At 38.4% G+C, this 14,140-nt stretch overlaps 1 protein-coding gene across 1 annotated transcript in view; it reads right to left on the reverse strand.

The window, feature by feature from the left end:
- Tex11 (testis expressed 11) overlaps positions 1-14,140 on the reverse strand; it is a 219,123-nt gene that overhangs the window by 189,743 nt on the left and 15,240 nt on the right. The window contains exons 4-5 of the mRNA XM_070039363.1: positions 7,807-7,891; positions 3,182-3,261 (exon numbers count right to left, since the gene is read on the reverse strand). Coding sequence (XP_069895464.1) covers positions 3,182-3,261; positions 7,807-7,891 — 165 coding nt within the window. The remainder of the gene's footprint in view (positions 1-3,181; positions 3,262-7,806; positions 7,892-14,140) is intronic.

Raw genomic sequence — 14,140 nt, forward strand, 5'->3', positions numbered from 1 at the left:
TAAAAGGAACAGAGCACTGGCCTTGAGCAAAAGAGCTCAGGGACATGCCCAGGCCCCATGACCGGAAACAAAATCTCTGTGATCTTTAATACTCTAAGATAGTAATTATTCTTATGTTACAAATGAAAAACCTAATCTTCCAAAGTTACACAGCTAGTAAGTCACAGGGCTGGAATTCAAACCTAGGTAGGTGTTCAGACTTCAATTCTTGTACTTAACTGGATACACATGCCTGTAGTTCAACTACTGGAGAGGCTGGCACAAGATGAGCAACTGAGATCACAAATTAGAGACCAACCAGGATAATTTAGCAAGACTTCATCTCAAAATAATAAAATAAATAAATAAGCCAAGGATAGTGGTACACATCTGAATCTCAACACTCAAGAAGCAGAGGCCAGGGCTGGGAAGGTGGCTCAGTGGTAGAGCACTTGCCTTGCATGCTTGAGGCCCTGGGTTTGATTCCTCAGCACCACATAAGCAAAAAAGAAAAAAAGCTGGAAGTGGCACTGTGGCTCAAGTGGTAGAGTGCTAGCCTTGAGCTGAAGAGCTGAGGGACAGTGCCCAGGCCCAGAGTTCAGGCCCCACGACCGGGCCCCCCAAAAAAAAATTTTAAAAAAAAGAAGCAGAGCCAGAAGATTGTTGAGTTTTATGCTAGCCTGGGTGTTATAATTTAAATAAGAAAGATTCCAGGAAGATACAACTGGCTACCATCTAAAGTCTTAGATACTCAGGAGACTGAGATCTGAGGATCTCCATTTGAAGCTAACTGGGGAAGGTAAAGTCAAATGAGACTTTTATCCCCAATTAGACAGCAAACCTGAAGTAGAGGTGTGATTTAAATGGTAGGGTGCCAGCCTTGAGTAAAACTACTAAGGGAGAGCACAAAGCCCTGACTTTAAGCCCCAGTATAAGCACAGAAAAAAAAAGAGAGAAGAAGGGAGGGAGAAAAGGAAAGGGAGGGGGGAGAGGGAAAAGAGAGGAGGGAAGGGAGAAAGGTGGGGAGCTGAAGGGAAAGAGGAAGGGAAGGGCAGGGAAGGGAAGGGAAGAAAGGAAGGAGTTAGGAAAAGAGGGGAAGGGAGTAGGGGGAAGAGAGAAGGAGAAGGGGATAAGGAAGGAAAAAATGTTTCTAACATGCTTAGTCCCCTAATAGTAGTGTTATTTGGGTTCTAGACACAAGGAAGCTGGAAGAAGACAGCCACTGGGACCCAATCCATGCAAGTAGCTTGTCTCTGGCCCTCTTCTTGCCTTTTCTCCCCTTCCTGGCCAGTGTGATGTGAACTAGTCTGTTCTGCCATGTCCTCCCTTTCCTGAAGTACTGCCAGCTCTTAATCCAGGAGCCTAAAGAATACCTTCCTCCAAATTATGTCATTATGTTTATGTCAAGTATTATGTCACAGAAATGAGAAAAGTATTTATCATGCTGAACTACATAATCAGCTTCTATCACAATTAAAATTAATTAATTTACTGATTAACTTTCATTAAGTAAGAAAACAAAATGCTGTACTCTTTTCCTTAACTCAGTGATTGTGCATTTTCACTAGGAAAACTTTCTTTTTGTTTTCTGAGACAACATCTTGATATATATTCAAGGCTGACATGGAACTTACTATGTAGCCAAGGCTGGCCTCAAACTCACATCCTCCTGGCTTCAGTCTCCAACATGCAGATTACTGAAGTGTTACCATAATTTCCAGGTGAGAAATTTTTGAAATTAGCACTTATTTGCCATTTGAGAGGATTTTATTGTGATATTTACATACATACATATAGTGCACATTGATCAAATTGACCCCCTCCACCATATTCCTATATGCTGATCAAATGACCCCCTCTAAAACATTCCAATTTTTTTCTCCCATTGTCCCCTTTTGTGAAGTATTTGGTGCTTTTCATTATGCTTTTCATCATCCTTGTATGTGTGTGTATATGTTCATATTAATACTACATATTTAATGTTCTTTGATTCTCTTCACCTTCTCCCTCCTTTCTCTCTTTTCTCCTCCCCATCTCACTGATCTACTCCTAGACAGTCCCAATTTTATATCCATATCCATTACCAGTATTATTATCATCAAGATTTTAGGACTATATTCCACAAATGGACAAAGAACAGGCAATGTTTAGCTTTGTGAATCCGACATCTCATTCAACATCTCCAGAACTATCCATTTTCCTGAAAATAAATGATTTTTTTGGTGCCAGTCCTGAAGCTTGAACTCAGGGTCTGGGCACTGTCCGTGAGCTTCTTAGTCTCTGAGTCACAGCGCCATTTCCAGCCTTTTCTGTGTAGCATGTTAGAGTCTCACTGACTTTCCTACCCAGGCTGGATTCAGACCACAATCCTCAGAGCTCAGCCTCCTGAGTAGCTTGGATTATAGGCGTAAGCCACCAGGACCTAACTCCTGAATTTCATTTTTAAGGCTAAGTAATATTCCATGATGTGAGTGTATGTTTGTACATACGTACATAGCATTTTTTCTTCATCCATTCATTGACTGAGAAATTCTTTTAAGCCAAAACGATAACATTCCCCTGGGAAGAAAAACTACTGCTCTATAAAGTTAGAGGTGATAAAAGCAAAAAGTAATTCATAGATCCAGACTTATACATTCAATATTTAGTTTACTGAACTACTATAATAAGAATTACAAGTACCACTGACAGCTTTAACTATACTAATGATAAAAAGAACACAACAAAGGAGGAGGCAACAATGCTTGATAAGAAATGTACTCATTATCTTGCCCATGTTATTGTAACCCCTCTGTACAGTATTTTCACAATAAAAAAAAGACATACAATGAGAAGTACAAGTTGTTTTGTCGAAAACAAACTTTACAACTTTGGTGGGGGGGTGGGGAGGATTGGGTGGAGGGGTGAGGGGGAGGATGGGAAGGGATGGGAAGGGGAAACAAAGGAGGAGGCTACAATGCTTGATAAGAAATGTACTCATTATCTTGCCCATGTAATTGTAACCCCTCTGTACAGTATTTTCACAATAAAAAATAAATAAAAATTTTAAAAAAGACATAAAAAATAAAATAAAATAAAAAAAGAACACAACACTAAATGGTTCAACCACTTTCCAGTTTTACACTGATCACTGATTCCATTCATTTTCATAAGAGTAACAACTACCTCAATCATTTGGACTTTCTCCTCAATTAGGACTTACCAAAATCTGTCTCTGAACAGTTGTTTCTGAAGCCAGTGAGGTATCACACATACAAATCAACTTGCAAGCAATATGACACACTGTAAAACAGTAATTAGACATTCATTAAACTTAAAATATTCCTTCTCCTTTCATATACAACTATAAAGAGAAAAGATGGGTAAAGTGAAGCCAGGGAAGTGGAGGTGTGGATCAAGTGGTAGCATACCAGCCATGAGCAAAAAAGCCAAGTAAAAGCACAAGGGCCTGTACTCTAGACACAATACACACACACACACACACACACACACACACACACACACACACACACACACACACACACACACACACACACACACACACACACACACACACACACACACACACACACACACACACACACACAATCAAAGCCAGACTTCTTCCTAAAAATGTGGTTTAGGGTTTCTGTTTTGTAGTGCTGAAACATATCAAAGGAATCATTTGTTTAACACTCCAGAGGTATACAGTGATTCCTCACCTATCAAGGGAGTTACATTCCAGAGACCCCTGTAATAGGTGAAAATCGATGAATCAGCAATAAGTGAACTGTGATATAGCAAGGGACAACTATATAACACTGCTACTTCGTGGGTTTTCACTCACCCATCGTGGAAGGGTCTCTGGAATATAACTCCCGCAATACATGAGGGATCACTATTTATGTTTTTGTTTTTGTTTTTTTTAACTGCAATACTGTGAAGCCACAATGAGTGAATGACGATATAGTGAAGGATGATATAATTCTTAAATTTTAATTTCTTTATATATTAAATTCCAAGACTCAACAAAGATATCTGATGGTACATGATATGCTTCTATGTATCAGCCAAATAAAAGAATTATTCTAAATAGAATTGGAACCCACAGCTACTCCACATCTGACCAAATTTCTGGACATCAATATAACTCTTACTTTTGTTCTCCTAAATGGTGAAACTTTCCAAATACATCTTTTCCTATAGGACATAAAAGTTGAAAGTATGTTTTATTTTTGCCTCAAAATAGCCAAGCCTGAATAATTGCACCCTCCTTATTTTGGTGGTTTGCTTCATCATAAAAACTGCAAGTTTTTAAAAAATGACTTCATATATAATTGAACTAGTCATTATTATGTTAGAGTTTGACAGCCATTCTACCTGTGCTCATGCCACTTCTTTTTTTAATAAGTTTTTTTATCGTGAAAATACTGTATAGAGGGGTTACAGTTACATGAGCAAGGTAATGAGTACATTTCTAATACTCCCTTATTCAAGATTTGCAGAACTGGGGGCTGGGAAGGTAGCTCAGTGGTAGAGCATTTGCCTTGCAAGATTGAGGCCCTGGGTTCGATTCCTCAGCACCACATAAGCAAAAAGAAAAAAGTCGGAAGTGGTGCAGTGGCTCAGGTGGTAGAGCATTACCCTTGAGCTGAAGAGCTGAGGGACAGTGCCCAGGCCCAGAGTTCAGGCCCCACGACTGGAATCAAAAAAAAAAAAAAAAAAAAAAAGATTTGCAGAACTAAAAGTACACTGTAATGGAAGTGGTCAGATTTTTGTTCATTATGAAACAAAATTGGTTCATCTAAACTACTAACAAAGTTAATTTTTCTGGAAAAAACTTTTAGTAAAATAATTTTCTAATCAGGTTTTTAGACTGATGTGAATTTGAAGTTTTGAGAAATTTTGAAAACATTTCCTTTCTTTTTTTGTCAAAGTTTACTAATTCTTTAGTACTCTCAAGGACTCAGTATCTCAGTCATTTCTCCTTACCCTTCTATTTTCTTGCTATACAACTTATCTCCCAAAGCCTCTGAAATCCATTTTGCATCTACTATATCCCCGGTACTTGAGTTAAAAATTGATGCATTTAAATATCATAAAAATTATGTTTCTCTCACAGATAAATTCTTACAGTTCCTTCCAGGCAACTATAAGATTTAAGGGTTCTTGGGAGCAATGACATCAATGCTTAAAAAGAGAAATGTTAGCCAGGTGCTTGTAGTCTTAGCTACTAGGATGCTAAGATCTGAGGTTCACAATTCAAAGCCAGCCCAGGCTGGAAAGCTCAGGGACAGCAATCAGGTCCTGAGTTCAAGCCCCAGGGCCAGCACAAAAAAAGAGAAAATGTTTCCTAAACATCTTAATGAAAAAGTAAACCCCTAAAACTAAGTATACTATTGTTTATAGTAACCATGAACTTAGCTTAGTCCTACATTGAAATGGTATATCTTCATTTATATTAACAAATATAAATACTTAGTGGAAAAATTTATTTTCTGCCTAGAGAAAAAAGTCACTTGTGTTTTACAAAGTCAAGTAAGCCAGGGATTTACCCTTTGGTTTGTTGACATTATAGTGGGGTAATATACATTCATAAATGTATTTGCTGTCACTGTCCTCAATGAAAAGCAGTTATGGTCATCACACTAGACCTTGCTCATTTACCTAAAGCATTAGATAATGGACTACATTCTAAGCATCCAAGAAGATGAGTGGTTTTGGGGTTTTGTTTTATTGTTCTTTTTTTTTTTTTTTTTTTTTTTTTTGCTCTTGCCAGTAGAATTTCTGCATTTTTTCTTTTTTCTTTTTTTTTCTTTTTTATTTTTTTTGGTCCGGTAATGGGGCCTGAACTCTGGGCCTGGGCGCTGTCCCTCAGCATTTCAGCTCAAGGCTAACGCTCTACCACTTGAGCCACAACACCACTTCCGGCTTTTTTCTTTTTGCTTGTGTGGTGCTGAGGAATCGAACCCAGGGCCTCAAGCATGCAAGGCAAGCACTCTACCACTGATCCACCTTCCCAGCCCATTCTGCATTTTTTCTTAGTAATTTATCCCAATATTTAGTGACCTACCTCATGAGGAAGCTATTCTTTTTAAGACCTAAATCTCTCACATGACAATACTTTTCATTTTATTGTTGGTGGAGAAAGAAAGCTACTATTTGTTAGTTCTGCGGAATTCTGAAGATTTTGATTGTTTCTTCTCCACAAGAAATAGTCCATGTTCATTCACATTTCTTCCAGATCTCATACACTCCCAATTCTTTAATCATGTCTATTGTTCACCTCTAGACTACATTTCTGTGATGATTTTAAAACTTGTTTTAGTAAAGAGCTAGCCTCTGAAAAATCATAAAACCGAGAGAGGCTAGTTGCTTAAGAAACAAATGGCATGGATTGTTTTGCTTGATCTCTTTTGTTTTTTGTCGGTCATGGGGCTTGAAGTCCGGGCCTGGGCACTGTCCCTCAGCTCTTCAGCTCAAGGCTAGCACCCTACCACTTGAGCCATAGCGCCACTTCCAGCCTTTTTTGCTTATGTGGTGCTCAGGAATTGAATCCAGGGCCTCGTGCATGCAACGCAAGCACTCTACCACTGAGCCAGCTTCCCAGCCCCTTGATTATCTCTTAACAAATTTCCATCCAAGAACTGGTCAAAAATATTCAAAGGGCAGAAGCACCACTTAATGTACATGTATATTAAGAACACTCTTCAGACGAATGAAGAGGAAAATGGAGGGGAATGTAGACAAGAATCCAATGTAAATCCTACAAAATTAAGAAGAGTGAGAGACAATGGAATTCTATGCCTCCATCAGAAAGAATGACATTGCCCCATTTGTTAGGAAATGGAAAAACTTGGAAAAAATTATATTAAGTGAAGTAAGCCAGGCCCAAAGAAACACAGGTCCCATGGTTTCCCTTATTTGCAATATCTAGTATATGTATGAGGCAAGCGGAAAAGGGCAGATAATGTGATGTTAGGAAAATGAACCCTTAGATATGTATTTAAATGTTTTTTTTCTTTCATGCATGGGTTTCTAATGCATTTATAAGATTATTTCTTTGTTCCTTTGTATGTCCCTCCCACACAGTATAACCCCGGCTTTCACTATATTTGATGTCAGTATAACTTGTGGAGGAGATGGGGAAAAACAAGTCGTTTAAGGATTCAGGTGAACCTGTTGCAACAGTGAGAAGTACAAATTGTCATGTCAAAAACGAGCTTTACAATGTCGGTGGGGAGGGTAACTGGGGGGGGGGAAGGATTGGGTGGGGGGAGGGGGGAGGCTGGGAAGGGAGGTGAAGGGTAAACAAAGGAGGAGGCTGCAATGCTTGGTAAGAAATGTATGCATTATCCTGCCCATGTAATTGTAACCCCTCTGTACAGTATGTTCACAAATAAAATTTTTTAAAATGCTGATGAAAAAAAAACAAAGAAGAGTGAGAGAAGGGATGGTTAGGGGAGGGATGGATGAGAATGTTAAAAGGGGTGACATTGATCAAGATGCATTGTACTCGGGCTGTGAAGGTGGCTCAGTGGTAGAGCGCTTGCCTTGCATGCTTGAGGCCTTGGGTTCGATTCCTCAGCACCACATAAGCAAAAAGAAAAAAGCCGGAAGTGGCACTATGGCTCAAGTGGTAGAGTGCTAGCCTTGAGCTGAAGAGCTGAGGGACAGCGCCCAGGCCCAGAGTTCAGGCTCCATGACCAGACCCCCCCCCACAAAAAGATGCATTGTACTCATAAACCACTTTGTTAAATGGCAACTTCTCTGTATAACTACTTTAAGATAATAGTAAATACATAAATAAGAATACTCCTCAAAAAGAATCACAAAATGTATACATACGTTTAGCTATTTGCTCATCATTCATATATAATTGTACTTTGTTGGTAACTGCCCAATTCCACAGGTTCACTGCCATTCCTTCAATCTGTACAAAAAGAAACATTTCTTTAGCTAATTGTTATTCTCCACCTTGAACGATACATTCTTTCTGGTATGGTTAATGCTTATGTGGATATTTGTGGGTTTCTAGTCCTCAATAATCTAATCTCATTCTATCTCTCTGCCTAAAAATTTTCGTACTATTATGAAGAATTAACTTAACCGGGCGCCGGTGGCTCACGCCTGTAATCCTAACTACTCAGGAGACTGAGATCTGAGGATCTCGGTTCAAAGCCAGTCTGGGCAGGAAAGTCTATATGAGACTCTTATCTCCAATAAACCACTAGAGAACTGGAAGTGGTGCTGTGGCTCAAGTGGTAGAGTGCTCACCTTGAGCTGAAGAGTTGAGGGACAGCGCCCAGGCCCAGAGTTCAAGCCCCACAATCCACCAAAAAAAAAAAAAAATTAACTTACTGTCCCTGAACAAAACTTGTTCTTACCTATCTATATATCTTTATTTATACTTGATAAATACATTTCTTTGTCTTTAGGTAATTGAAATTTACTTCAGTCTCACCAGCAGCATCCATGAAACTTTATGCAAACCCTGAAGCTTTTTTTTTTTTTTTAACCCTGAAGCTTATATGGATATTTCTTCTGTACCATCTTCCCTCCTTCCATGCAATGTGGTTTTGGCAATGCTAGGGATGAAATCCAGGGTCTAGAGAATGCAACCACTCTACCACATCCCCCAGTCCTCTTCCTTCTTTGAATTTTTATATTGATTGTCACACAATTTTTAAAATATAGTACTTTGAATAATTCATTCCTTGTAAGGTTTTTCTGGTTTTGTTTATGTAGGAGGATTTTCCTGGATTGAACCCAAGGCTTATTTTTTAAATAATATACACAAAAAAGATTAAGATTATGCCTCTTGCAAGGAAATGGATGTACCTAGGGGAAAAAAAGCATGTTAAGTGAGGTAAGCAAAGTTCAGAGAGGAGACAAATAGGGCATCTAAAATATAACTGAACATAAGAACCTATACAGGACTCTAGGCATTCACACACCAACAGTCAAGACTCAAGACCTTTACAGGAGGAACCCAAAGGTGTAACTCCTCTGAACATTTAAAATACTATTTACAGAAACAAATGCCAGGAAATGAAAACATGTTTTTGTTGTTGTTGGTGGTGGTGGTGTTTGTTTTTTCTTTTGGGTTTCTTTTCTTTATAGAAGGGTAAGGGGGGGCACAAAAATGGAGGTGAACAAAATGAGCGAACAAATGCAATCATGCTATTCAGTATACACTATATGGGAAAATAATGGGCAGGGACAGGAGAAGAATACTAAGGGAAAGAAAAGGAAGGGGTGACATTGTCCATGAAAAGAAACATACTCATTAACTGACTTATGAAATGGTAACCTCTCTGTATAACACCTTAATAATAACAATAAAATTATTTTTTAAAATAAAATGTACACCAGGTAAATTGCGGGGGGAGGTGGGGTTAGGAGATAGGAGATAATGATGAAAAAGATGACATGGATCAATATGCATTGTACTCACACACTGATATGTTGAATTGAAACCCCTTTGTACAACTACTTAAAGATAGTAAAAAAGAAAACATAGTAAAATAAAATAATATAATCTTGTTATATTTTTAAAAACATAAAATCCTAAAAACCAAAAATTTACCACTTACACTAATTCCTACCAAGTTTTCTATGCACAAGAAAATAAGGAAGTCATTAAATATTTAGGAACATTCACCATCAAAAGATTTTAAATCTAACTAGACATAGTAGTCCCTCAAAAAGCTACAAGCTGAATTTCCAAATAGAATCTTACCAAATATACAAAAGTATGAGGAGTTTTTATAGTGAGTCTAATGAACTGCACTTGAATTTATCATAGCAAAACAACTGCCTGAGCACACACACATTCCAAATATATCTTCAGAGGACAGTTATTTATTCTACATCCTCTTCCTCTTCCTCCTCCTCTTTGTCTTCTTTCTGATCATCTTTGGGAGGGAACATAATTTTTCACCTCCTGTCACAGTGAGCTTGGTCACTCTTTGCCATATCTTCAAACTTTCATTTTTCTTTTGCAGATATGGTCTCCTATCACTCCCAACATGTCTTGCCAATTAGCAAAAGTGACTAAAGAGTCAGAATTTCCTCTTGTGTTCTTCCCAGTAAGTCTACAGTCAAAAGGCATATGAACACACTTTGTCCCACAGTTCATTGGTGTCTCCTTTTACCCATAATGGCAGAGTGACCTGATGCAAGATTTTCTTCAGTCCCACAGTACAATTGGATCAAAGAGACCCTACCTTCCCAGAACTCCCACATGAACTGGTTTCCCCAAGGCCTCTGATGGGCTAAGCAAGGACTCTAACTCTGAGCTATATAGCTCCAACCCTATTTTTAAATTGTTTTAGTTTTTATTCTTGTTTCACAACTGGGTTTCTTGATAACAAATAGAATGTCCTAGACCACTTACACAGCACTTGTAGTATCTTCCAAAATGCTAAATAAAGAATGCAAATTCAAATAATAGGATTTCTTCTTTCATTATATTTTCTTCTGGGGACTGGGGGACAAAGTTTTCAAATGCTTCTTTAAAATTTATCATTTTATTAGACTGAACCTTTTCAACTAAATACAAAACTAAACCTAACTCATAGTATCTCATGAAAAATAATGACATTACAAAATGTGTAATTGGCAACAGGTTGGGTGTTTCCTTGCTTGTTTGTATTTGTGGGTGCTGGTGCCCTGTTGTTGTCCCTTAAATTTTTCATTCAAGGTTGGCACACTACCACTCAAACCATACCGTCACTTCCATCTTAATTAATTGGAGATAAGAGTCTCATAGACTTTCCTGCCTTGGCTAGCTTTGAACTGTAGTAATCAGATCACAGCCTCCAGAGTAGCTACGATTACAGGCATAAGCCACTGACACCTGATATGTTCATTTTTGGCAACAAACCTCTGAAGGCAATAATTGGTCCTAGATGGAACTAATATCTAAAACCAATATAACACAGCCTTGACTTAAATCTCCCTAGGTGCTATGATAAATATGATAGAAATTATATACTTTATAATATACTGGTAATAATGACTAAAAAGAATAACCAAAAAAGTTATTTACAACAATGATATGATTTTGTTTCCTTACTGGGGATCAAACTAAGGGCTTTGTGCATGCTAGTCAATAACTACTTCTCTAATCTTGTTTTGTCCTAATTCTTTTTTCCAGTGGTATCTTTTGCACCTATATTTCTATGTTTTTTCTGAAGTACTTCAATTTCAACCGATGATTTCATTAACATTACTGTCATTTCACTTACAGTTATACTGGAGGAAATTCTCATGCCAATCTCAATCCTTCTGACATAGTATTCTCCTGCCATAGCTGATCTGACAATGACTTTCACATGAAGTATTATTTGATTTGGTGTCACTAAAACATGTGAAATTAACAACTGATTCCAAACTTCCCAAAGGAAAAATGGTTTGCAGTATTTAAAAGGAAAAATGAACATTTAGACTAAAACAAATTAAAGAAGGTACCTTTGGGGGTGTTTTGGAAAACAGTATTGGCAATATTTAAAAACAGTCCAAAATGCTCATTTTGTGTTCTGATAATTGCTCTTCTGAGACTATCCTAATAGCCCAAAATTTATAGGAACATAATCTTTGCACTTAATAGTATTCCTTGTATATTTGTAACTAGTGAAAAATGAGGACTACAAATGAACACTAATAAATGCATATATGAATTATGATAAATCCTTTTGAAGGAATATAATTCAGACATTTTAAATAATCAACATTAGCCAGGCACCATTGGCTCATGCATATAATCATACCTACTCAGGAAGCTGAGATAAAAGGATCACAGTTCAAAGCTAGCTCAGGTAAAAAGGTCAATGAGATTCCATCTCCAAAACAACCAACAAAATTAAGGCTGAAGACATGGCTCAAGTGGTAGAGTACCAGCCAAGCAAGCAAGCCAACAAAGCCAAGATCTTGTGTTAAAAACTCAGTACTAGAAAAACAAAACAAAGTTGGGTAGGGGGAGGTGAGAATTTAGAAATGGGTGACACTGATCAAGATGCACTATATTCATAAACTGCTTAGTTAAATGTCAACTCCTTTGTACAACTACTTAAAGATAATAAAAAAAAATTAAATATAGGGTCATAGCCAGGTGGGTATCAAGGGTCTCTAATCATAGCACACAAGAAGCTGAGGCAGGAGTATCCTGAGTTCCAGGAAAGCTTGGGCTATATAGAAAGAACCCATCTCAAAACACATACACACACACACACACACACACACACACACACACACACACACACACACACACACACACACACACACACACACACACACACACACACACACACACACACACACACCACATATATATGGGAGGAGATGGGAGGGAAAGGCAGGAAAAGAGAAGAGAGGGGTGGAGAGGAGAGGAGAGGAGAGAAGAGGAGAGGAGAGGAGAGGAGACCAGTGGCACACCCATGTAAATCCCATTCAGGGGGCTGAAATCAGTAGGACAGAGGTTCCAAGCCAGTCCAGGTAGAATATTCTGAGACTACATCTCTAGTTAATAAGCAAAAAGCTAGGGTAAAGGTATGGCTCAAGTGGTAGACTATTCACAAGAAGGCCAAGTAAGAGGGGAAGTACTTAGCTCAAGCCTGAGTATTGACCAAAAAAACAGTGAAAGGAACAGAAATGAATCCGAAATAAACTCTCACATTTATGGAAAACTGATGTTTAGTAAGGATTGGCAGACAAAGCTAAATGTCTAGACTACCTTCAAATCACAACCCTCTAATTTCCACCTCTGAAATAAATGATATTACAAATGTGACCCACAATGCCTGGCCAAGGTATACAATTTTTATAAAAAAATATAATGGGAAATCTTCAAAGCCTTGGGCTAGGAAAATCTTCCTAGTTATAACACCTAAGAGCATAAGCAATGAAAAATAAATTATACTAAATCAAAACTTGGATTCACTAGTGATTCATACTAGTAATCCCAACTACATTGAAGGAAGAGAGCAAGGGGACTGTGGTTCAAGATCAACCTGGACAAAAAGTTAACAAGGACTCATCTCAAATAAGACAGAAGTGGTGGGGTACAGCTGCAATCCAGACATGCTATATGCCGTAGGTAGGAGAACTGTACTCTGTAGCTGACCCTGAACAAAACAAAAACCTTACCTAGTAAATAATAATCAGAAAAGATCTGTGGGCACGACTCAAGTGGTAGCACACCTGTCTAACATTGAAAGGCCCAGAGTTCAAATCCCAGTAGTAGCCCAGGTACCAGTGACTGACTCATGGTAGTAATCCTAGCTACTCAGAAGGTTAAGATATGAAGATCAAGGTTCAAAGCCAGGAAAGGCAAGAAAGACCATGAGATTCTCATCACCAATTAACCAGCAAGAAGCAGGAAGTGGAGTTGTGGCTCAAGTGGTAGAACAATAACCTTGTGCCAAAAAGCTAAGTGACTGGCCTTGAGATCAAGCCTTTATAATGCACACACACACACACACACACACACACACACACACACACACACACACACACACACACACACACACACACTACTGAAAAAGAAAATAAAACCTAAATTTTTTATAGCATGCCCAAAAAACCAGGTTCAATCTCCAGCACTGAACTAAAAGAAAACTAAGCTGGATGTCCCATGGCTTATAATTGTCATGTTAGCTACTCAAGGACCTGAAGTTGGGAGTGATCAATGTTCCAGGCCAGTCCAGGCAAAATTGTTCATGAGATAACCCCCCACCCCACCACACACATACATACACACCTCTTCAACAGAAAAGACAGAGTGATGACATATGCCTGTCATCCCAGCTATGAGAGGAAGCATAGAGATAGGAAGGATCATGTTCAGGCTAGTCTGGGAAAAAAATGAGGTCTTATCTCAAAAATGGTCAGAGAAGACAGGCATGGTTGCTCATGCCTGTAATCCTACAACTCTAGAGGATGAATTTGGCAGTTCAAGGCCAGCTATACCAAAAAGTATGCAAGGTCCCTTCTCAACCAAAAGCTAGTTGTAATTATATATGCCTGTCATCTCAGCTGTGCAGGAGGATGAGATCAGATCAGTTTTAAAGCACCTCAGGCAAAAAAGTTCCTGAGACTCAGTTTGGACTTAAACTTCATACCAGCTATGAAAAGCATAAACAGTAAGATCTCTGCCCAAGCATGCACCTAGAAAAAAACA

Source organism: Dipodomys merriami, unplaced genomic scaffold, assembly GCF_024711535.1.
Source record: "Dipodomys merriami isolate MVZ:Mamm:240054 unplaced genomic scaffold, mDipMer1.0.p SCAF_3, whole genome shotgun sequence".
NCBI lineage: Eukaryota > Metazoa > Chordata > Mammalia > Rodentia > Heteromyidae > Dipodomys > Dipodomys merriami.